Genomic DNA, 27,638 nt, shown 5'->3' with positions numbered 1-27,638 from the left:
TGTAATAAAGCGAACCACAAACAGTTTATTCTGTCCTTCCAAAGGAGCAGAAGCTAATAAAGTAGGTCCTATCATTTTTTTTTGCAGCAAGCGACTATACAACAGTAACATCATCCCCGGGGAGCGTGTCACAACAACCACTCCCCTGCTTCCCCTGTCCCAGTATAAGTTAATATTTGACACAGGCCTCTATAACCCCATATAGCTGCATGGGATATGCCTGTATATCCTTCTTAAATTTTGGACCTCCAGAATCAGCGCCAGTGTTGGGACGTTATTTTCAGCGGTAACTAGTAGTCTAACGCGTTATTTTTTATATTCAGTAACTCAGTTACCGTTACTACATGATGCGTTACTGCGTTATGTTACGTTATTTTTTTTATGTAGTATCGGCTAGAAACAGAAGATCTGAGTATGTTTTATTGGAGAGTTGCAGTGTCGTCCTTCTGTGTCACAAGGAATAGAAGAGGCGCGCTTTGTGTGTTGGGTGGGGGTGGTGTCTGTGTTTACTAACAAGAAATGGTGGAGCCAGGAGTGGAGTTCCTTAACGTGGAGATATTCTCACTACTTTTCTTTTGTCGAGCACAAAGAAAAGAACATTTTAGTTAAATGTAAGTTGTGTCTCGGATCAAAGATCCTATCTACTGCCCAAAACAGCAATTCAAATCTGCTGAAACAGCTACAAAAGCAACATGTTTCGACGAAGCTAGTAAAGAGAGACACTCTTCACCTCCACCTCCAACAGCGGCTGGATTTTAACGGAGGGACTGCTGGCCAGGACAACAATGATAGAGCCATTGCAGTGTATGTACTAGAAGACATGCAGGCTATTTCTACAGTGGAGTCACCCGATTTCAGGCAGCTAATTAGCATGATACCGGGCGTCAAACAGCAAATGGCACGGAAAACATTTTCCACGTACCTGGACACAGTGGACAGTGATAACATAAACATGGAAAGCGAGCTAAAGAAAACATTCAAAACTCTGCCTCTGCTCATCATTCAGCACTGAAGGTACACACTCTGTCAAGTCTCTTATATACTCTTTCATTCTAGACTTCTAGAGTGTTTGATTATCACATCACTCTAAATGTATAGACTATAAAGTTCACAAACATAAAGAGGGATCCTATCGTTGAGACCACTGCTGACCAGAAACGGGATCTTAGATCAACGCGATCCTCTTTTTATATGCAACATTATGATTGAGTTGTGATGTCCCAGAATGAATGTGATTATTTATCCTTTATGTACTTCAACTCAAGAACCTGATGAAAATCAGTGTCTGCTCAGAAATACAGATTTTTTTTTCTGCCGGAATAAATAATCAAATGAAATTGAATAAGATCTCAAATACATCCAATAAAAATGTGTTTCTGACACAACCCCCACGTCTTGTTTTTGTTTGTAATGGTCACACAAGTGTAAAAAGAAGCTGTCAGGATAATTGTATCTAAGTTATCACACAACTTTGCGTTACATTGAGTTCAGCTCGTCCTGCGAGAGGACAAAAGCTGTCTTTGATCCTACCAATCAAAAGGCTTGTAAAACTCCATTGTGTAAGATGGGGAGCGACATGAGGGTGTCGGTTTCTTTGATGTATTGTAATCCACAGAAAAATGTTGTCTTGACCCGAGAACTACAAAGCGGAGAGGAAGCAGGACCAGACTCCCCTCCAGGCGACCTTTTCTTTTAACTGTTTTAATCAAAGGCGATGGCTGTTTACGACCCCCCATCCCTTAGAAACAGCTGTTGCCATGTAATCAGGGGAAGTCCAAATAAAAGAGGAGGCGTACAATCTTTCGTCAGAGCGTGGTGACACTGTGCAAGGGTACAGGTGTACGCGTTTCTCCTCATTGAGCCAAATTTAATTCAGTCTCTGTTTAATTCCTTGCTTCTTATCTTGTTTAATAAATGTCATCAGTTTTTGAACCTGACAGAAGCTGAACACTGTTTATATTAGGACATAAAAACAATACTTGCCCCGTCATTACTTAAATGTTTTGTCTCACGCTGACGTCTATGTTTTTCAAAAGCATTCTGAAAACATTTTCGATGCTAATTTTGCCCAAATGTTGTCTTACATGATGACATCAGCTACAGTAGCAGCCACTAATGCGAATAGATTTTGCTAATCGTCACCAACCCCCTTTCCCTCTCCCTACCGTTCGGGAAGTCGGGCTGGCTGAGGTGCAGGTCGTTGCAGGTCCGGGCGGGATTGTCCTCGGTGCCCAGCGGGAACTTCATGCGCTCGATGTCCTGCTTGAGGTTGTTGAGCGAGCCAAACACGTCCTCCATGGCCAGGTCGTCCGTGCCGTAGTCGGCCAGCGGCTCATCTCCCTGCTGCTCGGCCTGACGCTTGGTCTTCCTGGACACGTGCTGGATGGGCAGCGGCTGGATGAAGTCGCCCGGCGGACCCTGCGGTGTGGACCAAGGACGTTAACTGTACGTCAAGACAGGACTATTAAATACAAGGACACAGTGCATTCAAACATACAGGAGGTCCCGGTGGTCCAATCAGTCCATTGTCTCCTTTCTGACCGGCCGAACCCTGAAGAGAGACACAGCGTCATGGACACATTTGACATGAGGAAAACTCCCAAAAAAAGACCAAAACCAGAACTTACTGATGATCCCTTGGAGCCTTTCTGGCCATGAGTTCCCTGTTTCAAAACAAATTAATCAACATGGTGGCAGAGCTCAAGTTACGAAACAAAAACAACAAAAAAAGAGCAAAATGTGGACTTACAGGAATACCAGGAGGACCAGGAGGACCCAGAGGACCTTGTGAGCCGCCAAGACCCTTTATGAAGGAAAACATGTTACATTACAATTAGGGATATTATCGGCCGATAAATGCTTTAAAATGTAATATCGGAAATTATCTGTATCGTTTTTTTACTATCGGTATCGTTTTTTTTGTGTGTTTTTGTTTGTGTTTTTATTAAATCAACATAAAAAACACAGGATACACTTGCAATTAGTGCACAAACCCAAAAAACCTACCTCCCCCATTTACACTCAATCACACAAAAGGCTTGTTTCTTTCTGTTATTAATATTCTGGTTCCTACATTATATATCAATATATATCAATTAGGGCTGCAACAACTAATCGATTAAATCGATTAAAATCGATTATTAAAATAGTTGCCGATTAATTTAGTCATCGATTCGTTGGATCTATGCTATGCGCATGCGCATATTTTTTTTTATTACTAAACCTTTATTTATAAACTGCAACATTTACAAACAGCTGAGAAACAATAATCAAAATAAGTATGGTGCCAGTATGCTGTTTTTTTAAATAAAATACTGGATAGGATAGAAATGTAGTTTGTCTCATTTATCCGATTATTAATCGAAGTAATAATCGACAGATTAATCGATTATCAAATTAATCGTTAGTTGCAGCACTAATATCAATACAGTCTGCAAGGGATACAGTCCGTAAGCACACATGATTGTGCGTGCTGCTGGTCCACTAATAGTACTAACCTTTAACAGTTAATTTAACTCATTTTCATTAATTACTAGTTTCTATGTAACTGTTTTTATATTGTTTTACTTTCTTTTTTATTCAAGAAAATGTTTTGAATTTATTTATGTTATTTTATTTAATTACTTTATTTAAAAAGGACCTTATCTTCACCATACCTGCTTGTCCAAATTAGGCATAATAATGTGTGAATTCCACGACTGTATATAACGGTATCGGTTGATATCGGTATCGGTAATTAAGAGTTGGACAATATCGGAATATCGGATATCGGCAAAAAAGCCATTATCGGACATCCCTAATTACAATGCATTAAATGTTGTGCAGAAATATGGGGAAATAACTACAAATGTGCGCTACATTCGTTAACCGTGTTACAAAAAAGATCTATTAGACTGATATATAATGTTGGATATAGAGAATATTTTCTGAGTCAAAAATATTAAAGTTCGATGATTTGGTAAAATTGCAAACAGCTAAAATGATGTACAAGGCATACTATAAACTGCTACCAAAGAATGCACAACAATTCTTCTCAACTAAAGAGGAAAAATATAACCTTAAAGGAAAATGTAATTTAGAACATTTGTATGCAGGTACAACACTTACACTGCAAAAACTGAAATCTAAGTAGGATTAAATATCTCAACTAAGGGTGATATTTGCTTATTTTCTGTCTGATAAGATAATTCTTCTCACTAAGCAGATTTTATGTTAGACTCTTTTACTTGTTTTAAGGGTTTTGGTCCTAAATGATCTCAGTAAGATATTACAGCTTGTTGCTGAGATTTGATGACCTATATTGAGTAAAACATGCTTGAAACTAGAATATCAACTGTTGCAAAGCCGTGTCATCAACACTCACAAGTATAAAACTACTTTTTCAAAGTAATAATTTCTTATTTCAAGCATGACATTTCATGATTTTGACACAATTGTGTCTCATAATTAAAACAGATGACAGCCAAATGGACTTTGCTGTTTTACATTCAATGAAACAATAGAAAATACGTACAGTACTCATATAGTAGTACAGTTGGCACAGTACAGTAAACTGACAGTTAATATTTAAACATTTGACATTTCTAACAATTTTGAACAGAAATAGTTCATGCACATTCAGATAAATTCCTCAAAATTACAATTAAAAACATTTTGGCCGGGGGCCGGGCTGTATATATGCGCACTAATTGACTGAAAGAGCACGCACTTGGCGCGATGATGTCATGTTATCGATGGAAAAATGCATTTTTAGACCATATGATTTGCCTGAGCGGCTAGGAAACCCCGAGAGTAACAAGCGGTTGCCTTGTTGCCTTTCCATTAAGAACAATAAATTAGTTTTTAGTATAAGTTTGCTGGTTCCAAGAAATGTAATGCCGAGCGTATATCATTATGTCAAGATAATGGCACTAGCATTTACTTAATTTAAGAATATTTTTCAACATATTGAGCAAAAAGGCCCCTTTTTTTTCTACCAAGAAAAGTGCACTTGTTATTAGTGAGAATATTCTTATTTTAAAGGTATTTTTGGGTTCATTGAGGTTAGTTAATTTTACTTGTTTTGGAAAGTCTTGACAAGCTGAATTTTCTTGTTCTAATGGCAGATAATTTTGCTTAGTTCAAGTAAAATACCCCTCATTTTTGTATTTTTCTTTTTCTTGTTTTTGCACACTGACTTTTTGCAGTGTAGAACCTTTAGCATATCAGTATGTGGAATTAAATGATGGAATGGATTAAGTAAAGAAGTCAAACATTGTACTGATATGATCCAGTTTAAGAGGTTGTTCAAATTAATAGTGCTTACAAAGTACAAAGAAGAAGAACTATGAGAATTACGTTCAACCTTATTGAAAATAAGATATTCTTCATATCAGTATGTTAATAATGACTGAATTAATTAATTACATATTACAAAACTGTTGTATATACTAATTCACAGATGTCATTCTATTATAAAAAGGTCAGTGAATGAATGTATATATGTGTAAACGCTCTGAAGTGGGAAAGGGGTAGGATTAAATAAGCTTTGCTTATTCCTACTTCTTTTCGGACATGATGTAAAGTGAATGATATGAAATTGTGTGATGTATTATGCTGCAAGTGTGTTCATGTTCGAAATAAACTAAAGAAAGAAAGAAAGAAAGAAATATACATAAAGTATCACAAGGTATATAATACTGATAAAAACTCACAGCTTCACCCTTGCCACCAGATGATCCCTGAGTTCCGGGCAGTCCTCTGTCTCCCTTCTCTCCGGCATCACCGGGGGGTCCGATCAGACCGATCAGACCAGGATGGCCCTAAGTATAAAAGAAAAGGACCCACATTTACACCGTCATGTTCTTCAGGAAGCATGGAAAGAAGCGCTTACTTTCTCTCCCTTGAAGCCGGAGTCGCCCTTCATACCAAGAAGTCCGGGTGGGCCCTGTGGGGGGGGGGGGGGGGGTGATAGGTCAGGATGATGAGCCAGTAAAGAATGCGTGTGTGGCGGGGGTTTTAAAATCTTACCAAAGGTCCGGGAGGTCCATCTTTTCCAGAGGCGCCGGGAAGTCCTTGCTCACCCTTGTTAGAATAATTATGTATATATTATCACACAACTTTATGCTTAAGGGCCGTTGCTATAAATTATCGTCAATTGTGCTGAAGTGGTATCCAAAAGATTGCCAGCCGTATCTATCAGTGTTGTGTCCAGACTCGGTAATTAGATTTCACAGGTGGTACGTGTTAATCTAATCATCTATGGCTTTAACAGTAAGCGGAGGGGAGAGAGGATACGGACGTGGCTGAAAAGTCCAAGGACTTCAAAGCGGAGAGATGACAGGATCTGCCCAATTTCCAGACGAATTCTTTTTAAACTATTTTATGGACCTCTTTTTGAACTATTTTACGAACTCTTTTTGAACTGACCTTTTCTGTGAATCGTTTACGACCTTTTCTGTGAACTTTTTGCGACCTTTGTCCTTTGGAAACAGCCGTGGTCACGTGGTCGGGGAGGGTCCAAAATAAAAGAAGGAGGCATACAATCTTTTGGCAGAGCGTGCTGGACATTGTAGAAGGATACAATGTCCGGGCGACTCTCCTCCATATATCGAGTCCAAATTGAATTCTGTCTCTGTTTGATTCTTTGCCTCTTGTCTTGTTTAATAGATGTCATCAGTGTTTGAACCTTGAACCGTGACGCAGACAGAGCAGAGACAAGGCGATATCACCAGCGTCAACACATTTGCATTTTTGTATAATCATATACCCCCTTCCTTCAGCGACAGCTTCAGTGATGTAACCAGGGACCTTCCAAATAAAGAGAGGAAGCACGTGGGCTGGACTTTTAGAACGTAGTTTGGATCTGTAACTAGAATACAGCCCAAAACACGTGTCTCCTCATGAGCTAAATTGAACTCTGTCTCTGCATGAACTGACCTTTTCTGTGAATTGTTTACGACCTTTTCTGTGAACTTTTTGCGACCTTTGTCCTTTGGAAACAGCCGTGGCCATGTGGTCGGGGAGGGTCCAAAATAAAAGAAGGAGGCATACAATCTTTTGGCAGAGCGTGCTGGAGATTGTAGAAGGACACAATGTCCGGGCGACTCTCCTCAATATATCGAGTCCAAATTGAATTCTGTCTCTGTTTGATTCTTTGCCTCTTGTCTTGTTTAATAGATGTCACCAGTGTTTGAACCTTGAACCGTGACGCAGACAGAGCAGAGACAAGGCGATATCACCAGCGTCAACACATTTGCATTTTTGCATAATCATATATTGTGTTTAACTGGAGTTGTCGAGATTACCCCCTTACCCCTGATGTAACAGGGACCTTCCAAATAAAGAGAGGAAGCACACGGGCTGGACTTTTAGAACGTAGTTTGGATCTGTAACTAGAATACAGCCCAAAACACGTGTCTCCTCCTGAGCTATATTGAAGTCTGTCTCTGCATGATTCCTTGCTTCTTGTCTGATTAATAGACGTCATCAGTGTTTGAACCTGACAACCCTAAAGAAGGATTGATAATCTGCCTCCCCCTGTCTTGACTTGTTCTTTACAAAGGTCTAACTGGTACTCACAACAGGGCCGGGGATTCCTCGCAGACCCTCAGCGCCAGGCTTGCCTGAAGGTCCCTGAGCTCCCACAGGTCCAGTCTTTCCGGGAGGTCCCTCAGCTCCAGATTCTCCCTGAAGGGGAAAAAGTGAAATTCTCAAAGGAGTTCTATAAGAACGCTAAAAATGAAAGAATGATCAATCACCTTGGATCCCTTCTCTCCTTGTCTTCCCCCCTGACCTACAGGTCCAAGGGGTCCCTTAAAGGCAAACACAGGATGACACATTAAAAAAAGACAAAAAAAAACCATCCATGCTGCAAACAGTGATGGACAGACGCTATTCTAGTTCGCGTCCATACTTTTAGGACAGCTGGTGAACGAGTTGACCTTCAGAGGGTGCCTCCACCGCCTGGACCATTATGTTGCAAACATACGAGCTAAAAGCACGGCAGCGTTTTGGCTACACAGCCTCAGGTCAGACTCTCAGAAGTGGGTTGTCGCGTGCTATTAGGGGCCGACAATAATCAAATATGGCCGACAAAAGCCATCCGCAGTGGAATTTCAATGTAGGTTATGAGCATGTGAGTGCATTAGCAGTGTGTGTGTGTTGTGTTGTGTTATGTGTTGCGTGTACCCAAGCGTGCACGTGTGCTAATGTTGTCAAGCATCCACATGCAATTTTTTTTTAGATACAAGATAGATACCTAATTTATTTACATTTAAAAATACAAATAAAATACAATTTATCAACATTACAGGTAATTTAAATATTGTAAATAATAATATGATGGTTAATTAAAAGCATGCATTTCCTTTGTAAAAAAAACCAAAAATAATATTAGACGACTGGGCTACTCATTGTGTTCGGAACGGACTAATGTTTCATTCAGAATAAAACTACCGTATTTTTCGGACTATAAGTCACAGTTTTTTTCATAGTTTGGCCGGGGGTGCGACTTATACTCAGGAGCGACTTATGTGTGAAATTATTAACACATTAGCGTAAAATATCAAATAATATTATTTAGCTCATTCACGTAAGAGACTAGACGTATAAGATTTCATGGGATTTAGCGATTAGGAGTGACAGATTGTTTGGTAAACGTATAGCATGTTCTATATGTTATAGTTATTTGAATGACTCTTACCATAATATGTTCTGTTAACATACCAGGCACGTTCTCAGTTGGTTATTTATGCCTCATATAACGTACACTTATTCAGCCTGTTGTTCACTATTCTTTATTTATTTTAAATTGCCTTTCAAATGTCTATTCTTGGTGTTGGGTTTTATCAAATACATTTCCCCAAAAAATGCGACTTATACTCCAGTGCGACTTATATGTTTTTTTTCCTTCTTTATTATGCATTTTCGGCCGGTGCGACTTATACTCCAAAAAATACGGTAATCAGAATGAAAGAAAATCAGTTATAATTGTTGTGGCTTGTGCAGCCCTTTGAGACACTCGTGATTTAGGGCTATATAAGTAAACATTGATTGATTGATTGATTGATAATCTTCATAAAACCTTTTTCAGAAATACATTTTTAAATGGGTCTTTAAGTACTTAAACCTGGCCGCTGTTCTCCGTCACGTGAGCATTCATTAGGTAGAAAAACCCTGCAACATCTTTGTGGGGAGGCGTGGCCGGCAGACCGACAGCGAGGCGGGGCATGCCAGGGCCGACTACGAGATGGCGGCGAAGAGGCGTGGCGCGCCGGGATCGACGCCGTAATAAACGTCAGGTGCGTGGATCGCCCGGCTGGGCACAATTGTGTAATCCCCTCCCAGTGTGTAAAAGGGCGGCATTCGAGAACGACGAGGCAGAAGGAGTTGGAGAGACGCGAGCACTCCATGAAGAGCGGAAGCGACCAAGAGCGAGACGAAGACGAGGGCGGCTGAAAAGCAACCGGAGGAGCGAGCGGTTTCAGGGAAGAGGAGCTGAAAAGCGACCCGACCTGCACAGAAGGTTTATTGAAATATAAACAAAGTGATAAAACTGCCGCAGTCATGTCCCTCTTTGGTGGTCCATGGAACCCGGACGACAGACTGTCACAATCTTGAATAACTTTACGGTGAATAACCATCACTTACCCTTTTGCCAGGAGGTCCTGGTACTCCAGCCTCGCCAGAAGGACCTGGGGGACCCTAATTGTAAAAAGATACCACTTTTAAAACATGTTTTTTTTTCTTACATTGACCAGTACAATTTATTTAGATTCGATTTTTTACTCACTGGTTGACCAGCATCTCCGTCATCTCCCTTGTCTCCTGATAAACCATCAAGGCCCTAAATGAGAAGACAAGTCAGTTAAAGATAAGAAGTGCGTACAAAGTAGAAAGGTTCTGGTTATGACGTCGCGCCGCCAGATCAATGGAGGGATAATTGTAACACTTACAGCGGCGCCGGGTTCACCGGGGGGACCGGGGTCTCCTGGGAAGCCAGCGGGTCCCTGCAAAGAGGCGGAGAAAGTCAGAACTTGACTTAAGTGTTTGTCCTTGTTTGGATTGTGTTTTTTTTTTTTTTTTTAAATCTATGGAGCTGACGTACAGAATTTCCCTTTGGACCGTCATCTCCACCGGGTCCACGGGCGCCAGCAGGTCCAGCGGCTCCTGGTGGTCCAGGTTCTCCCTTCTCCCCACTCTCTCCTCGTGCGCCCTGAGGACACACAAAGGTTTGCGTCACTTTAACTGCCATTAAAAGATTCATAATATCATCGTGTGAATGAAAATGAGTTTGCGAACAAAGCTGCTCCTGTACTCACTCCTGGACCTGGTTCTCCTGATGATCCCGGGTTACCCGCCTCGCCGGTTTCTCCCTGTTGAGCAGTAATGTGTCAAAAAAAATGTGTCAAAATGCAGATATCAGATACACCAAATATTCAAACCTCATCCCTTTAATATGAAATAAAGCTGCAAACAGTTGGGACTAGAAATGCATGGTTGTAGATGACCCCAATGTATCCCACTGGGCATCTTCCACACAGCAAAAACTGAAATCTAAGTAAGATGAAATATCTCAAATAAGGGTGATATTTGCTTATTTTCTGTCTGATAAGATAATTCTTCTCACTAAGCAGATTTTATGTTAGAGTGTTTTACTTGTTTTAAGGGTTTGGGTCCTAAATGATCTCAGTAAGATATTACAGCTTGTTGCTGAGATTTGATGACCTATATTGAGTAAAACATGCTTGAAACTAGAATATCAACTGTTGCAAAGCTGTGTCATCAACACTCACAAGTATAAAACTACTTTTTTAAAGTAATCATTTCTTACTTCAAGCATGAAAAAAAAAATCATGATTTTGACACAATTGTGTCTCATAATTAAAACCGATGATTTTTTATTTTCAATGAAACAATAGAACATACATACTCATATAGTAGTACAGTTGTTATTAGTGAGAATATAGTTATTTTAAGGTATTTTTGGGTTCATTGAGGTTAGCTAATTTTACTTTTTTTGGAAAGTCTTGACGAGCCAAATTTTCTTATTCTATTGGCAGATAATTTTGCTTAGTTCAAATAAAATACCCCTAATTTTTGTAATTTTTTTTCTTGTTTTTGAACACTGACTTTTTGCAGTGTAGAAATGCATGGTTGTAGATGACCCCACTGGGCATCTTCCACACTGCAAAAACTGAAATCTAAGTAAGATGAAATATCTCAAATAAGGGTGATATTTGCTTATTTTCTGTCTGTTAAGATAATTCTTCTCACTAAGCAGATTTTATGTTAGAGTGTTTTACTTGTTTTAAGGGTTTTGGTCCTTAATGATCTCAGTAAGATATTATAGCTTGTTGCTGAGATTTGATGACCTTTATTGAGTAAAACATGCTTGAAACTAGAACATCAAGTGTTGCAAAGCTGTGTCATCAACACTCACAAGTATAAAACTACTTTTTTAAAGTAATAATTTCTTACTTCAAGCATGAAAAAAAAAAAATCATGATGTATGCATATCATTATGTCAAGATAATGGCACTAGCATTTACTTAATTTAAGAATATTTTACAACATATTGAGCAAAAAGGTCTAATTTTTTTTTCTGCCAAGAAAAGTGCACTTGTTATTAATGAGAATGTACTTATTTTAAGGTATTTTGGGGTTCATTGAGGTTAGCTAATTTGACTTGTTTTGGAAAGTCTTGACAAAGCAAATTTTTCTTGTTCTATTGGCAGATAATTTTGCTTAGTTCAAATAAAATACCCCTCATTTTTGTATTTTTTGTTTTTGTTTTTGAACACAGACTTTTTGCAGTGGAATTACTTAGAAATGTGCTTAAAAAAGACATTAACATGTTTTACGAAAGTGATATCAGGTTTCCCAACTCACCTTCTCACCGACAGCTCCTGGTCCTCCGATACCACCGGGAGGCCCTAAAGCTCCCTGTGGAGGCAGCATACAAACCGGTGAGCGCAACTATACACAACTAATGTCTTCCACGTACAAACTTACGCTGGCTCCACCAGAACCCTGAGGGCCTCGAGGGCCTGGAGGTCCAGGAGGACCCTGTGACAAGACAGAGACGGATATTAAACATGTGTGAAAGTGTCATTACCAATGCATTGTTTTACATATAGCTGTGAAAAAAATCCACATTATTTAACACATTTACACTTAAAAGTACACTCACCATGGCTCCAACGTCTCCGTTCTCTCCTTTTTCACCCGGGGGACCTGGCATTCCCTAGAAGAGGCGAGGGTGGTATTTGTTAGAGGCGTAGAACATCAGAAAAGCAAAAAGATGGAGAGTAGACAACAATTTTAATGCCATCATGAAGGCCTCTGACTTGTCCACCACTTCACTTCAGTTCAGTTTGTTTCGAACATGCATACGATACAATGTAATGCATCACACATTTCCAGTTGTTTCATTACAGCGCGTCCGAAAAGGAGTAGGAAGAAGCGGAGCTTATTTAATCCTACCCCTTTTCATACCATAGCAATTATATCCAATTTCCTTGTTCTCTGTTTTTAACAGAACAGTGAATAAAATAATGATAAATATACCAAAATTCAGTGTATAAAAAAAGCTTTCGTAACAAAAGACATAAGTTAACCTCAAAAATGAAACCGAAAATTAAATCCACATAAAAATAAATAAAATTAAAAAATATATGTTTTTACAATATACATTTCTATATTTTTATATGTATTTTTTTATTTTAGAAAAAGTTAATACAAATGCCCTTAGGTTTCCTTTAACTCTAAATATTTTTTAGTCCAGTTGTGCAAAACACGGCTCTCAAACGAACGGCTCACGACCGGGAATCGGTTCTCATGGTTCACTCGAAGACTCGACTCGTTCGCGAAGGTCACGTCTCTGGAAGGAACATGGAAATAATGCTCCTTCTCCGTTGTGTGTGAAGTTCTGCCATGTCCAAGGACACGTTCCCTTTCACCGCCGCCACACTGCACAGGACAGTGTTGTACAGATAAGGCTTTGCTACACATCTTAAAATACAGAATGGAGCTCAGCCAAACAACTATGCGTCAATAACCGAAGCTGTAAGGTTGGTTATTTATTTATTTTTTCACAGAATATGCTTATGTAGCATGAGGTTAAAATGTAAGCGTCCTGTTAGCATGTATTGTGCAACACTAACATTAAGGTCACCGCCTCTGTCCATGGTGCTGAGGACAGAGCACCATCAGACAGTGCTGACGGCGAGACACAGCCGGCAGGTGATTAGATTTCACAGGTGGTACGTGTTAGTCTAATCATCTGTTGTCTTTAACGGTAAGCGGCCGGGAGCAGGAGGGGGGAGAGAGGATACGGACGAGGCTGAAAAGTCGCGTCCCGCTGGAGAGAGGACTTTGTGAAAACGCATGATTATTAAAACTTTGTTAAAACCTGCACGCCGGGCTCCTGTGCCGTGTCTGACAGTGGGACCGCTAGTGTTAGAATAATTGTTTCTAAATTATCACAAAAACTTTGTATTACATTGTGCAGGGGGACGGGAGCTGTCTTTGAAACCTACCAAGAAGAAGGCTCGTAAAACTCCACTGTGTAAGGGGGAGAGCCACATGAAGGGTTTTCTGTGTTCTCTCATGTATGGTAATCAACAGAAGGATGTTTTTCTGGCCCAAGGACTTCAAAGCGGAGAGATGACAGGATCTGCCCAATTTCCAGACGATCTCTTCTTGAACTATTTTATGGACCTCTTTTTGAACTATTGTACGAACTCTTTTTGAAATGACCTTTTCTGTGAATTGTTTACGACCTTTTCTGTGAACTTTTTGCGACCTTTTGTCCTTTAGAAAGAGCCGTGGCCACGTGGTCGGGGAGGGTCCAAAATAAAAGAAGGAGGCATACAATCTTTTGGCAGAGCGTGCTGGAGATTGTAGAAGGATACAATGTCCGGGCGACTCTCCTCAATATGTTGAGTCCAAATTGAATTCTGTCTCTGTTTAATTCTTTGCCTCGTCTTGTTTAATAGATGTCATCAGTGTTTGAACCTGACAGCTAGGAGGCGCCTTCCACAGACGTCTATTACGTTGGAGAGTGCAGAAAAATATATATAAAGTATACAATAGTGCTTCTTGGAGACACACTGTCGGAGAGACAGCATTCAAGCTACAATCACACAAAATGGTGAGTATTGAGTATGGCTCACAAAAATTCCTTTTAACATGCCTAAAATCCGGCATCAAGGCTAGATGTTGGAATATACACAAAGCTGAAATATAACACGGGGCTTTTAAATAATGCATGAAGAGAAGTACATTATTTGAATCGTACGCACACAATTCATCAGCATGGACAATTGTAATTGCGCTGCTTGCTGCTGTAATGACACGCAACTCGAAACCGAAATGACACGTTGCATTAATCACTACATTTGGGTTTGTTTCCATCTAGACCATTTTGTTGATTTCCTGTACGCTAGTGCGGCAGGCTAATTTACACTCGCTCCAAGCTATAAGACATCGGCTTTGCAAGAATGTGCGCGTATCGGGCTCATAAATAACAATGGTGTTTGTGAAGTAAGATGTACAAATGGATTAGAAAGACCAACTCTTTGACACACGGACGCTAATCGATATAAGTCTGCTAACGCTGGCGTGATTCGTCCACTTCGCAATTGAAATATTCCAGCTGTCTGGACGGTCTGGGACACAAAGCCATTCATTGGCGGCAGTCAAAAATCATTAACGCTGCGGATAATTTCAGAGAGTGGCTGGGCTCAATGTGTCTGTTCATTGAAGGCCAGCTGAGGCAATCTTAATTAAAAGACCGGAGACTGAGTGCATTATGTCCAATTAAAAGCCATTAATACACTATCTAGCCCTCCTAACCAGCGGAGCTTTGCTCTTCATTTTCATCCTCGTTGAGCTTTTAGATAATTGACTATAAATTCCGAAATGTGTTGTCTCTCTAATCCAGTGTTTTTCAACCTTTTTTTGAGCCAAGGCACATTTTTTTCATTCGGCACACCACCAGCAGAAAACATTAAACAATGAAACTCAGTAGCCGATATTGACAATATAAAGTTGATCTCGCAAGTGTTGGATATGAATTCAAACCATAACCAACCAGGCATCACCATAGCTCTTGTCTCATGACCTGTCACATCACGCCGTGACTTATTTGGAGTTTTTTGGTGTTTTCCTGTGTGTAGTGTTTTAGGTCTTGTCTTGCGCTCCTACTTTGGCTTTTCCTGTTTTGTTGGTATTTTCCTGTAGCAGTTTCATGTCTTCCTTCAGCGCTATTCCCCGCACCTGCTTTGTTTTAACAATCAAGACTATTTAAGTTGTCACTATCCTTCTTTGCGGTGACATTGTTGATCGTCATGTCATGTTCGGATGTACTTTGTGGACGCTGTCTGCTCCACACGCTGTAAGTCTTTGCTGTCGTCCAGCATTCTGTTTTTGTTTACTTTGCAACCAGTTCAGTTTTAGTTTCGTTTTGCATAGCCTTCCCTAAGCTTCAAAGCCTTTTCTTAGCGGCACTTGCGTTTTGTTTATTTTTGGTTTAAGCATTAGATACCTTTTTACCTGCACACTGTCGTCTGCATATTGTGATCACGACAAACCATGTTCCCGACATCTACAAAGCAATTAGCTACTTGCTGCCACCTACTGATATGGAAGAGTATAAAATGGTTACTCTGCCGAGCTCTAGACAGCACCGACACTCAACAAGGGCACACATTAGTGTCAGTCTGATACAGTCTGGTGTGCCGTGGGAGATAATGTAATTTCAACTATTTGGGTTAGAAATATTTTTTGCAAACCAGTAATAATAATCTGCAAACGTGCCGTTGTTAACGCATTAATAAAGGTAAGAAAAACTGAGTTGTTATAAATCAGTGTTTTTCAACCACTAGTGTGCAGTGAGATACAGTCTGGTGTGCCGTTGAAGATGATCTAATTTCACCTATTTGGGTTAAACATTTTTTTTGCAAACCAGTAAATATAGTCTGCAAATGATGTGTTGTTGTTGAGTGTCTGTGCTGTCTAGATGTCGGCAGAGTAACCGTGTAATACTCTTCCATATCAGTAGGTGGCAGCTGGTAGCTAATTGCTTTGTAGATGTCGGAAACAGCGGGAGGCAGGGTGCAGGTAAAAAGGTATCTAATGCTTAAACCGAAAATAAACAAAAGGTGAGTGCCCCTAAGAAAAGGCATTGACGCTTAGGGAAGGCTACGCAGAACGAAACTAAAACTGAACTGGCTACAAAGTAAACAAAAACAGAATGCTGGACGACAGCAAAGACTTACTGTGGAGCAAAAACGGCGTCCACAATGTACATCCGAACATGACATGACAATCAACAATGTCCCCACAAAGAAGGATAAAAACTACTGAAATATTCCTGATTGCTAAAACAAAGTAGATGCGGGAAATATCGCTCAAAGGAAGACATGAAACTGCTACAGGAAAATACCAAAAAAAAGAGAAAAAGCCACCAAAATAGGAGAACTAAAACACTACACACAGGAAAACACCAAAAAACTCCAAATAAGTCACGGTGTGATGTGACAGGTGGTGACAGTACACCTACTTTGAGACAAGAGCTATATTGATGCATGCTTGGTTATGGTTTAAAGTCATATCTAACAATTGCGACAACGACTTTTTACTGTCAACTGAGTTTAGCTTTTTAATGATTTCTGCTGGTGGTGTGCCTCCGCATTTTTTCAACGCAAAAAATGTGCCTTGGCTCAAAAAAGGTTGAAAAAACACAGTTATAAATAATGAGCCTCTCTCCAAATATTTCCCTGTAAATGCATGAACACCCCACCTATATTGAAGCATTTATTGTTTCTAGTACAAGTGTGTTCCTGCTTGGAGGATCAATAATAATTGAATTAATAGTTTACAACACTTTGGATCTTGCGTTTGGGAAATGTTGCAAAAGACTGTTGCAACTCAGTCTGTACGGGGCCAGTTTTACGAGACAAAAGATGCGCTTTAATCAAGCACGGACTCGTAGGCCAAGAAAAACCCAGCGCTCTGCATCGGCTATCGAGTTTTGTTTACGGCATGAGTCTGAGAGTAAAAGCAATGGCAGCGTTAACACCGCGGCAACACGCCAAGTGCTAAATGTTAGCAGCAGCCGTGATGGATTTGTAGCTGGGTCTATTCTAAGGAGGGGACGGAGCAAACAAACATTATTCACCCAGGAGCAGGGCCGCATGAATAAATGATGCTGTGTTTTTCAAATGCATGTAAATGATGCTTCGAGATGAAATGACCACAGAGTCATTCAGCTCAGGAAGAAGGCATGTGCTCCATCGTAACGAGATTTAACGAGAGAGTCGGTAAATGTAAACATGCAGGCGTTGTGGACGCCAAGTGAACAAACCTGCAGTCCGACGGGTCCTGGAAGACCAGGGAATCCTCGGGATCCTTCGTCTCCCTTTTGGCCAAACATACCCTGCTGACCCCGGGGTCCTGACTCGCCATCGCTGCCCTGTGGGAGGCCAAAGGTTAAAAAAAAAGAAAAAAAGTCACATATTCAAGGTTACACAGTTAAGCAGAAGGAGGGTCGATAACCATTTTCCTCCATTAATGCAGTCAGTTAGGAGGGACACTTCTGAATCAATATTCCTCACCTAATTATTTATGTGAGGCCACACAGCCATGAGGAAAACTTAAGATGGATGACAAAGAAGGCATGTGCTTCCACACGCCGTTAAGAACGGGGAAAAAAAGTTGAAAAATTGCTTCAAAAAGGTTGCAAATATGGGAAAACAATTCTAAATATTGCAAGAATGGACATTTTTTAATAATTGTAAATCATTAAACACAACAGTTGACTTATCAATAGTTGGTATGATTATATAATTCGTAGCAAAGTGGTCGCCAACCTTTATTTCTGAGAGTGATTTATACAAAAACAAAATTACTGAGAGCAAAATGTTGGTATTCACAACTCAAATTTTGTATTTAAAAAACTGTGTTAATATATATATATATATATATATATATATATATATATATATATATATATATATATATATATATATATATATATATATATATATATATGTTTATATTCTTTTATTTTATTTGTGGTTATTATTATTAATGTATTATTAATTATTTTTTGTGTATTTAATTTATGTATTTGTAGATACTACATTGTTTTTTTGCTGTTTCTTTCTTTTTTTGGGGGGGGGGGTGGTATGGTTGGGATATAAACAAAAAATATTTTGACATTTAGGGCAGACAACAGATATATGATGTATGTGAATATGATGTAATGGATAGGAATGTCTGATGCTGGATGTCAATAAAAATAAAATGAAAAACATTCTAATTGTTGCAAATATGGACATTTTTCAATAATTGTAAATCATTAAATACAAATGTTGACTTATTTATAGTTGGTATAAAAATATTGAATAGTATGCTAATATTGAATACAATTATTCATTAATTTACTAATAATAAACTATATAATTTAATATTTAAGTATGGTTGCGAGTATGATTATATAATTCGTAGCACAGTGGTCAACAACCTTTATTTCTGAGAGTGACTTATACAAAAACAAAATTACTGAGACCAAAATGTTGGTATTCACAACTCAAATTTTGTATTAAAAAAACTGTGTTACTATATATATATATATATCTGTTTATATTCTTTTATTTTATTTCTGGTTATTATTATTAATTTATTATTAATTATTTTTTGTTTATTTAATTTATGTATTTGTAGATACTACTTTGTTTTTTTTGCTGTTTCTTTCTTTTTGGGGGGGGGGGTATGTTTGGGATATAAACAAAAAATATTTTGACATTTAGGGCAGACAATAGATATATGATGTATGTGAATATGATGTAATGGATAGGAATGTCTGATGCTGGATGTCAATAAAAATAAAATGAAAAAAATTATAATTATTGCAAGAATGGACATTTTTCAATAATTGTAAATAATTAAATATAACAGTTGACTTATTTATAGTTGGTAAAAAATATTCAATAGTATGCTAATATTGAATGCAATTATTCATTAATTTACTAATAATAAACTATATAATTTAATATTTAAGTATGGTTGCGAGTATGATTATATAATTCGTAGCACAGTGGTCACCAACCTTTATTTCTGAGAGTGACTTATACAAAAACAAAATTACTGAGAGCAAAATGTTGGTATTCACAACTAAAATTTTGTATTTAAAAATTTGTGTTTATATATATATATATATATATATATATATATATATATATATATATATATATATATATATATATATATATATATATATATTAAATAAACAAAAAAGAAATAATAATAATAATCAGAAATAAAATAAAATAATTTAAACAGATATATATATATATATATATATATATATATATATATATATATATATATATATATATATATATATATATAAAATAAAATAATTTAAACAGATATATATATATATATATATATATATATATATATATATATATATATATATATATATATATATATATATATATATCTGTTTAAATTATTTTATTTTATTTCTGATTATTATTATTAATGTATTATTATTTCTTTTTTATTTATTTAACTGATGTATTTGTAGATACTACTTTGAATCTTGCTGTTTCTTTCTTTTTGGGGGGGGGTGGTATGGTTGGGATATAAACAAAAAATATTTTGACATTTAGGGCAGACAACAGATATATAATGTATGTCTGATGCTGGATGTCAATAAAAATAAAATGAAAAAAAAAACTGTGTTAATCTGCATCTTGTATTTTAGTATGTATTTATTTCTAGTTCTGTATTTTAAAATATTTTTTAGTGCTCTTTGTCAAAAATAAAGGATTTTGTGTTTTATTTATATGACTGTCAAAATTTCACAACAATTGTACGGTGATTAATAAGTACATCTCTATTCAATGTTTGCCATTTTGTGGTAATTGTTAGAATAATTATGTATATATTATCACACAACTCTTATGCTTAAGGGCCGTTGCTATAGTTATTATCAATTGTGCTGAAATTGCATTTTTCTTTGTCTGTGCAAAGCTGGCAATCCAAAAGATTGCAAGCCAGTCTCGTATCAGTGTTGTGTCCAGGAACGGCCTGCTGATTGCCAAGACCGAACACCGAGTACCGTGACGCAGACAGAGCAGAGACAAGGCGATATCACGACTGTCAGCACATTTACATTTTTGTATAATCATATATTGTGTCTAACTGGAGCTGTCGAGATTACCCCCATCCCTCAGCGACAGCTTCAGTGATGTAACCAGGGACCTCGCAAATAAATAGAGGAAGCACGTGGGCTGGACTTTTAGAACGTAGTTTGGATCTGTAACTAGAGTACAGCCTAAAAAACGTGTCTCCTCAATTGAGCCAAATTGAACTCTGTCTCTGCATGATTCCTTGCTTCTTGTCTGTTTAATAGATGTCATCAGTGTTTGAACCTGACAGTAATTTGTCATTAAATAGAGACATAATGCCTGGATTGAACAGTTATATAAATACTGAGAGTATAAAGGGGACCTATTATTCAAAACCAACTTTTCTTACCTATCGGTACTTGTTTTTGTCTATTTGGGATCCACATAAGTCCTGAACATTTTAAATCAAACCACGGAGGCATGGCGGAGATATTGATAAAACAATCTTGCCTTCCTTCATACTTCCTCCAAACGAGCTGTTTGGAATTTGCCCAATTTGTGACGGTTTTACCCAAATGTAATGTCAGCGGATATCTCCATATATGGTAGAGATTTATCCGGAGAGCTTTGCGCAAGTCCGCCATTGTAGTCATGGCCGTAACTACCATTGAGAACACTGAGGTCATGTCCAGAATATTTTTTTACGTGACAAAAATAAGATAATATGACTGACTGCAAATATACTTCGTGTAGGACAGAGGTGTCCAAAGTGCGGCCCGGGGGCCATTTGCGGCCCGCAGCTAATCGTTTACCGGCCCCCCGCACATTCTGCAAAAATTGCAAAATTGATAGTATTGCAAAAATTAAAAAAAACATTTAAAAAAAGTGGACTGAGGTGAAATCTAACGAGAAAAAGTTGCAATGTTGACACAAAGCTGCCATGCAGGCTGTTTTTTCTTTTCTTTTGTCTTTGTTTATTTTTTATTTTTTTTGCCATTGCTCAAAAAAAAAAAAAGACACAAAATCTCTGTTACAATGAATTATTACTTAAAAAATGTCACTTTATAATGTTTTATGTGGAAAAAATATTGCATACATTTTGTGGTTGCCATAAAAAACATCAGTTTTATTTGACAAAAGAGCATAATACAAACAAAATAATAGTTCAAACGTAAAATCGACAGATATATCTGAAGTTGATCTCGTAATTTCAGTGTTAAAAGTAAAAAAAAACTAATAAAAATGTATTACTTTATGAGTGGGGGACCTTTTGGGTCCATAATCTGAGCCGAGGTTGTCGTTGTGGCTTGTGCAGCCCTTTGAGACACTCGTGATTTAGGGCTATGTAAGTAAAAATTGATTGATTGATTGATATGCTAAGCTAAAGTGCTGCTTAGTCTTTTGTGAGATGTTTTGGCTTTGAGGCAGAGCTGATAGACTGCCAGGCAATTTAGGTTTTTGCATTCTGCTACAGCTGGATTGACGTTGTAGTTCTTAATGCTAAATCTTCTTTAGGCCTATGCCCAAAACTCAGGTAAACAATTACACGGCAGTGTATACACAGCAGTCTGCCTATCATGTCTATTTTTAATAATCTCATTCCCAACACAGACAGTGGCTTTTGCCAAAATGTCTGCTGAGGCTTGAGTATTTACAGCCGTCTTGCTTTTTGTGCTCCTTGGGGTCATCGGCTGATGCAGAAACAGAAGTCTTCATGGAGTCCTAATGAGGCGAACGTGCGACGTGTTTACATGGGTATACCCGCCGGCTCGGTGCAGGCGTGAGTGGCAGCTTCTTGGCATGGTCATAATAATGTTCTGCCATTATTATGACCATTATTTTTAAAATAATGCAATAACGAGACCCGTTAAAAAGTTTTTCCCACCCAAAAAAACAAAAAAACAAAAACAAAACTTCTATATGTTATAAAAATAATGATGATTAAAAAAACGCAGATTACAACGGTAAAATGCTTATGGACTGGAAAGGAGGATTTACATTACACAAACACAGGTGTCGAATCAGATTGAGATCATATATGGATTAAACTGCTTTGTCATGCCCCCGTGTAATCCTAGTCAAAAAGTAAATACGAGTTTTGTGTCAATTAAAATAATCATTTAAATAGTGGAATATTAATTAGAAATGCTACTCACAGCTGGACCAGGAGCTCCGATCACACCCTGAAGACCACTTGAGCCTGGTGGTCCCTGAAGGAGTAACAACGACAGAGTTGAAATACCTCCATAATGTGATTTTTGTAACTTCCAAAAATCAAGCTTACAAGTTCCCCCTTGTCTCCTTTGCTTCCCTTCTGTCCAGGTCCTCCAACTTCTCCCTGCAGGGCAAAACAAATAGCAGAGCTCACATCCTTTCTCCTCCAATGTTTTGTCCAATACTTTCAATGTCACCTTAACACTGATTGCCTAGTAAATATTTCTCTACAGATTCTAATTGGCTTGGCCCGAAACAACCTTGGGCGAATATTTGCAGTTAATTGATCGTCAGCCCCCAACCCGCCCTTGCACAACCCATCAGTGGTTAGTGGCCGCCCAAAGACAAAATAAGACGTGACTTGGATCAGAGAGGCATCGTGGTTACTTCTTCTACACATCTGGATTGTAGTTTTAGCAAATTGTCTGCATACACACCTTGTCGCCATCCTCTCCTGGTGGACCCTGAGGTCCGGCAGAACCAGGAAGACCAACGGGACCTTGGATGCCATCACGGCCAGCAGGACCCATTGGACCTTTCTCTCCCTAAAAAATATCAAAAACAGAAGTGTCCATGGAAAAAAAAGTCAATTCATCAAGTTCTTTTTGCGCCTAAGACTTCTTTACAACAAAGCGACTTACGGGACCGCCCTTTTCGCCAGCAGGCCCTGGTGGTCCCTGAGGGCCGTTGCGTCCTGTCAGACCGATGGGACCTCCGGGGCCAGCAGCACCTCTCTCTCCAGGAGACCCCTGTTACCCAAGAAACAAAGGCATCATCAACCTGATGTATTTTGGCTCATATATAGTATTGCATCGCTTAGGACTGGACATGGTGACAAACAACTGCAACTGATGCATGGACTTTATATTTATCCAAAAGGAGATTGACGGCTGCCAGAAAACGGAGCACTGCAGCAAAGTGGGGACGGTGGGTGACACAATGTGGCACCCAGAGCTAAGACGCATCAACAGGGTCACTGGATCCGTTCGCAGCCGAGTGTGAAGTGACTGGGATGAGAATCAGCACCTCCAAGTCCGAGTCCATGGTTCTCGCCCGGGAAAGGGTGGAGTGCCATCTCCAAGTTGGGGAGGAGATCTTGCCCCAAGTGGAGGAGTTCAAGTACCTCAGAGTCTTGTTCACGAGTGAGGGAAGAGTGGATCGTGAGATCGACAGGCGGATCGGTGCGGCGTCTTCAGTAATGCGGACGCTGTATCGATCCGTTGTGGTGAAGAAGGAGCTGAGCCGGAAGACTCTCAATTTACCGGTCGATCTACGTTCCAATCCTCACCTATGGTCATGAGCTTTGGGTTATGACCGAAAGGACAAGATCACGGGTACAAACGACCGAAATGAGTTTCCTCCGCCGGGTGGCGGGTCTCTCCCTTAGAGATAGGGTGAGAAGCTCTGTCATCCGGGTGGGAACTCAGAGTAAAGCCGCTGCTCCTCCACATTGAGAGGAGCCAGATGAGGTGGTTCGGGCATCTGCTCAGGATGCCACCTGAACGCCTCCCTAGGGAGGTGTTTAGGGCACGTCCGACCGGCAGGAGGCCACGGGGAAGACCCAAGGCCACGTTGGGAAGACTATGTCTCCCGGCTGGCCTGGGATCCCTTGGGGAGGAGATATTTCCCCAAGTGGAGGAGTTCAAGTACCTAGGAGTCTTGTTCATGAGTGAGGGAAGAGTGGATCGTGAGATTGACAGGCGGATCGGTGCAACGTCTTCAGTAATGCGGACGCTGTATCGATCCGTTGTGATGAAGAAGGAGCTGAGCCGGAAGGCAAAGCTCTCAATTTACCGGTCGATCTATGTTCCCGTCCTCACCTATGGTCATGAGCTTTGGGTTATGTCAGATAGGACAAGATCACGGGTACAAACGACCGAAATGAGTTTCCTCCGCCGGGTGGCGGGTCTCTCCCTTAGAGATAGGGTGAGAAGCTCTGTCATCCGGGGAGAACTCAGAGTAAAGCCGCTGCTCCTCCACATTGAGAGGAGCCAGATGAGGTGGTTCGGGCATCTGCTCAGGATGCCACCCGAACGCCTCCCTAGGGAGGTGTTTAGGGCACGTCCGACCGGCAGGCGGCCACGGGGAAGACCCAGGACACGTTGGGAAGACTATGTCTCCCGGCTGGCCTGGGATCCCCCGGGAGGAGCTGGACGAAGTGGCTGGGGAGAGGGAAGTCTGGGCTTCTCTGCCTCGGATAAGCGGAAGAAAATGGATTGATGGATGGAGGGTAAGGAAAGACAAATTGACAGACAGGTTTAAATTTCTAAATACAAAACATTTCTGGTGTTGTGACTTTAGTTTTGTTTCCACGAGTGGCACGCATTGGCTATGCAAACTACGGATTATGTTTTATCGTACTCTTAAAAGGTTTCAGGACAATCCCGAATCACTGTGAAGCTTTTTTCGTAGCTACACAGCACCATACGAATAATGTTAGCAATAAGCCAAACTAAAGTGCAAAGTAACAGCCGGGAGTCATCGTATTTGGTCAGAAGTGTGGGTTTCCGCAAGCATAATTGTCCGTCAAAATAAAAGGCTACGTTGCAAATGCACAGCCCGCTTGCTGCCTTTCCCACCGTCAGGACTACAGCGGTGGCAGGAAATCGATGTTTCATGTTGCATCAAAGATCCCAAAATATTCCGCCAAAGGCTCGCCACCCCCGTTTGAGAAGAAGAAGCGCCTCATTCCGCATCACAAACGTTCATTCAGAGATCATCTTTTCATCCCCGAAGCTGAGTATCGCCTGTCATCTAATGGGCCTGTCGCTAGAGAGCCAGTCGGGGTTGTAATTATAGGAAGGCCACGTTTATCGCTTGAGCGAAAATGTCAAGGCGCTCCAAAAAGCCGGCTGTTAGTTGGATTCACTCCCGAGGCTTTTCATGGCGACGTAGTGCTACAAAAGTGAGGGGCCCCGAGACAAAGAGCCCCATTTATTTATAGATTACTCCATCATTAGTGATGGTTTATGCTTTTCTCAAGTGTGTACAACCGAGCCTGCCTCATTATTCATGAATTCAGCTCGACTAGGATGTCCTTTAGTGATAATAATTAGAAATGAGTTAAAGCCTTCCCTTACAAAACAAAAAAAAATCAAACAGCATTCAGAAAGTTGCCCTGTAGGTATTTTTTACTGAGCAAATAAATGACTTACGATGGGGCCGGGGGGACCCTGGGGTCCTTCTCCTCCCTTTAAGCCACCTGGACCCTGAAAGCAGAAGAGATGATGGCGTCAGATGTGCACTGCAAATACTGAAATCTAAATAAGATTGAATATCTCAAATAAGGGTGATATTTGCTTATTTTCTGTCTGATAAGATAATTCTTCTCACTAAGCAGATTTTATGTTAGAGTGTTTTACTTGTTTTAAGGGTTTTGACCGGGGGCTGGGCTGTATATATGCGCACTAATTGACTGAAAGAACACGCACTTGGTGCTATGATGTCATGTTATCAATGGAAAAATGCATTTTTAGACCATATGACTTGCCTGAGTGGCTAGGAAACCCCGAGAGTAACAAGCGGTTGCCTTGTTGCCTTTCCATTAAGAACAATAAACTAGTTTTTAGTATAAGTTTGCTGGTCAAGGTCAAGATAATGGCACTAGCATTTACTTAATTTACTAATATTTTTCAACATATTGAGCAAAAAGGTCTCTTTTTTTTCTACCAAGAAAAGTGCACTTGTTATTAGTGAGAATATACTTATTTTAAGGTATTTTGGGGTTCATTGAGGTTAGCTAATTTTACTTGTTTTGGAAAGTCTTGACAAACCAAATTTTCTTGTTCTATTGGCAGATTATTTTGCTTAGTTCAAGTAATATACCCCTAAATTTCGTTTTTGAACACTGACTTTTTGCAGTGTGTGCACTGCAACAACTGAAATCTAAGTAAGATGAAATATCTCAAATAAGGGTGATATTTTCTTATTTTCTCTCTGGTAAGATAATTCTTCTCACTAAGCAGATGGGGTGCGACGTTCATATGTCAATTTTCAGTGTTTTATCGTTCATAGTTAATATTGTAAATCCCACGTTCTTTATTTTCATGTACATTCTAGGTGTCTCATTCAGTAAAAAAAAATGTAATTCCATTCTGTTTTTTAAGGCGGTCTGTCATAATGTTTGTAGCATTCAGACATTATTGTGAGGTTTTGTATTAGTGTTCCTAAAAAGAGATATACCAGCCCCCAGACACATTTTTTCTCTCTAAATTTGGGCCTGGTTTAAAGAAATAATATTTTTATAGGTTTGGCAAACATGACCGTATTTTGCCTAAAAACCTCAAGTGTGACTTTTTGTTTTAAATCTGACAGTGTAGAAAACAATAACGAAATAGTAATACAAAGCCAATCATAATTAATGAAACACTGCAAAAACTGGAATCTAAGTAAGATTAAATATCTCAAATAAGGGTGATATTTGCTTATTTTCTGTCTGATAAGATAATTCTTCTCACTAAGCAGATTTTATATTAGAGTGTTTTACTTGTTTTAAGGGTTTTGGTCCTAAATGATCTCAGTAAGATATTACAGCTTGTAGCTGAGATTGTATGACCTATATTGAGTAAAACATTCTTGAAACTAGAATATCAACTGTTGCAGAGCTGTGTCATCAACACTCACTAGTATAAAACTACTTTTTTAAAGTAATCATTTCTTACTTCAAGCATGAAAAAAAAAAATCATGATGCCGAGCGCACACAATTAGATATTTTTCTAGGTCTGCCAATATTAATGACAATGACTGTATTATGCTGATAGTATATATTTGTACCATGAATTGATTAACGTGGACCCCGACTTAAACAAGTTGAAAAACGTATTCGGGTGTTACCATTTAGTGGTCAATTGTACGGAATATGTACTGTACTGTGCAATCTACTAACAAAAGTTTTAATCAATCAATCAAAATTAGTACATTTCCATTCCAAGAATTAAACTTGTTTTTGATACAGACTCTTGTATTGGATCTCATCAGATTACCTAAAGACGTGTAATAAATAAATAAATAAATAAGCATAAAAAATATATATATATATATATATTTTTTTGTAGTCGATTAAGAATTGTTACAGATAAGAATCGCGATTAATTCGAAAATCCAATTTTTTTTGGACACTCCTAATATACATGCCAAGATGTTTATTAAGGAACACTGTGTTCTGCACACAATTATATATTTTTCTAGGTCTGAAAATATTAGTAAATTCCCATTCCAAGAATTAAGCTTGTTTTTTTTTTTTTTTACAGACTCTTGTATTGGATCTCATCAGATTACCTAAAGACGTGTAATAAATA

General features: G+C 39.0%; 1 protein-coding gene across 1 annotated transcript in view; it reads right to left on the bottom strand.

Annotated features, from left to right (window-relative positions):
- The window catches only part of LOC133631559 (collagen alpha-1(XI) chain-like), a 188,299-nt gene that overhangs the window by 4,274 nt on the left and 156,387 nt on the right, over window positions 1-27,638 (bottom strand). Inside the window, exons 41-63 of the mRNA XM_062023875.1 lie at window positions 25,496-25,549; window positions 22,982-23,089; window positions 22,778-22,885; window positions 22,411-22,464; window positions 22,283-22,336; window positions 17,351-17,458; window positions 12,173-12,226; window positions 11,995-12,048; window positions 11,872-11,925; window positions 10,302-10,355; window positions 10,088-10,195; window positions 9,936-9,989; window positions 9,773-9,826; window positions 9,631-9,684; window positions 7,740-7,793; window positions 7,561-7,668; window positions 6,010-6,063; window positions 5,873-5,926; window positions 5,694-5,801; window positions 2,750-2,803; window positions 2,628-2,663; window positions 2,498-2,551; window positions 2,166-2,418 (exon numbers count right to left, since the gene is read on the bottom strand). Coding sequence (XP_061879859.1) covers window positions 2,166-2,418; window positions 2,498-2,551; window positions 2,628-2,663; window positions 2,750-2,803; window positions 5,694-5,801; window positions 5,873-5,926; window positions 6,010-6,063; window positions 7,561-7,668; window positions 7,740-7,793; window positions 9,631-9,684; window positions 9,773-9,826; window positions 9,936-9,989; window positions 10,088-10,195; window positions 10,302-10,355; window positions 11,872-11,925; window positions 11,995-12,048; window positions 12,173-12,226; window positions 17,351-17,458; window positions 22,283-22,336; window positions 22,411-22,464; window positions 22,778-22,885; window positions 22,982-23,089; window positions 25,496-25,549 — 1,747 coding nt within the window. The remainder of the gene's footprint in view (window positions 1-2,165; window positions 2,419-2,497; window positions 2,552-2,627; window positions 2,664-2,749; window positions 2,804-5,693; window positions 5,802-5,872; window positions 5,927-6,009; window positions 6,064-7,560; window positions 7,669-7,739; window positions 7,794-9,630; window positions 9,685-9,772; window positions 9,827-9,935; window positions 9,990-10,087; window positions 10,196-10,301; window positions 10,356-11,871; window positions 11,926-11,994; window positions 12,049-12,172; window positions 12,227-17,350; window positions 17,459-22,282; window positions 22,337-22,410; window positions 22,465-22,777; window positions 22,886-22,981; window positions 23,090-25,495; window positions 25,550-27,638) is intronic.

Source organism: Entelurus aequoreus, linkage group LG16 (genome assembly GCF_033978785.1).
Source record: "Entelurus aequoreus isolate RoL-2023_Sb linkage group LG16, RoL_Eaeq_v1.1, whole genome shotgun sequence".
NCBI lineage: Eukaryota > Metazoa > Chordata > Actinopteri > Syngnathiformes > Syngnathidae > Entelurus > Entelurus aequoreus.
The sequence above is the reverse complement of the archived record's forward strand: the minus strand, read 5'-3'. Positions and strand labels throughout refer to the sequence as shown.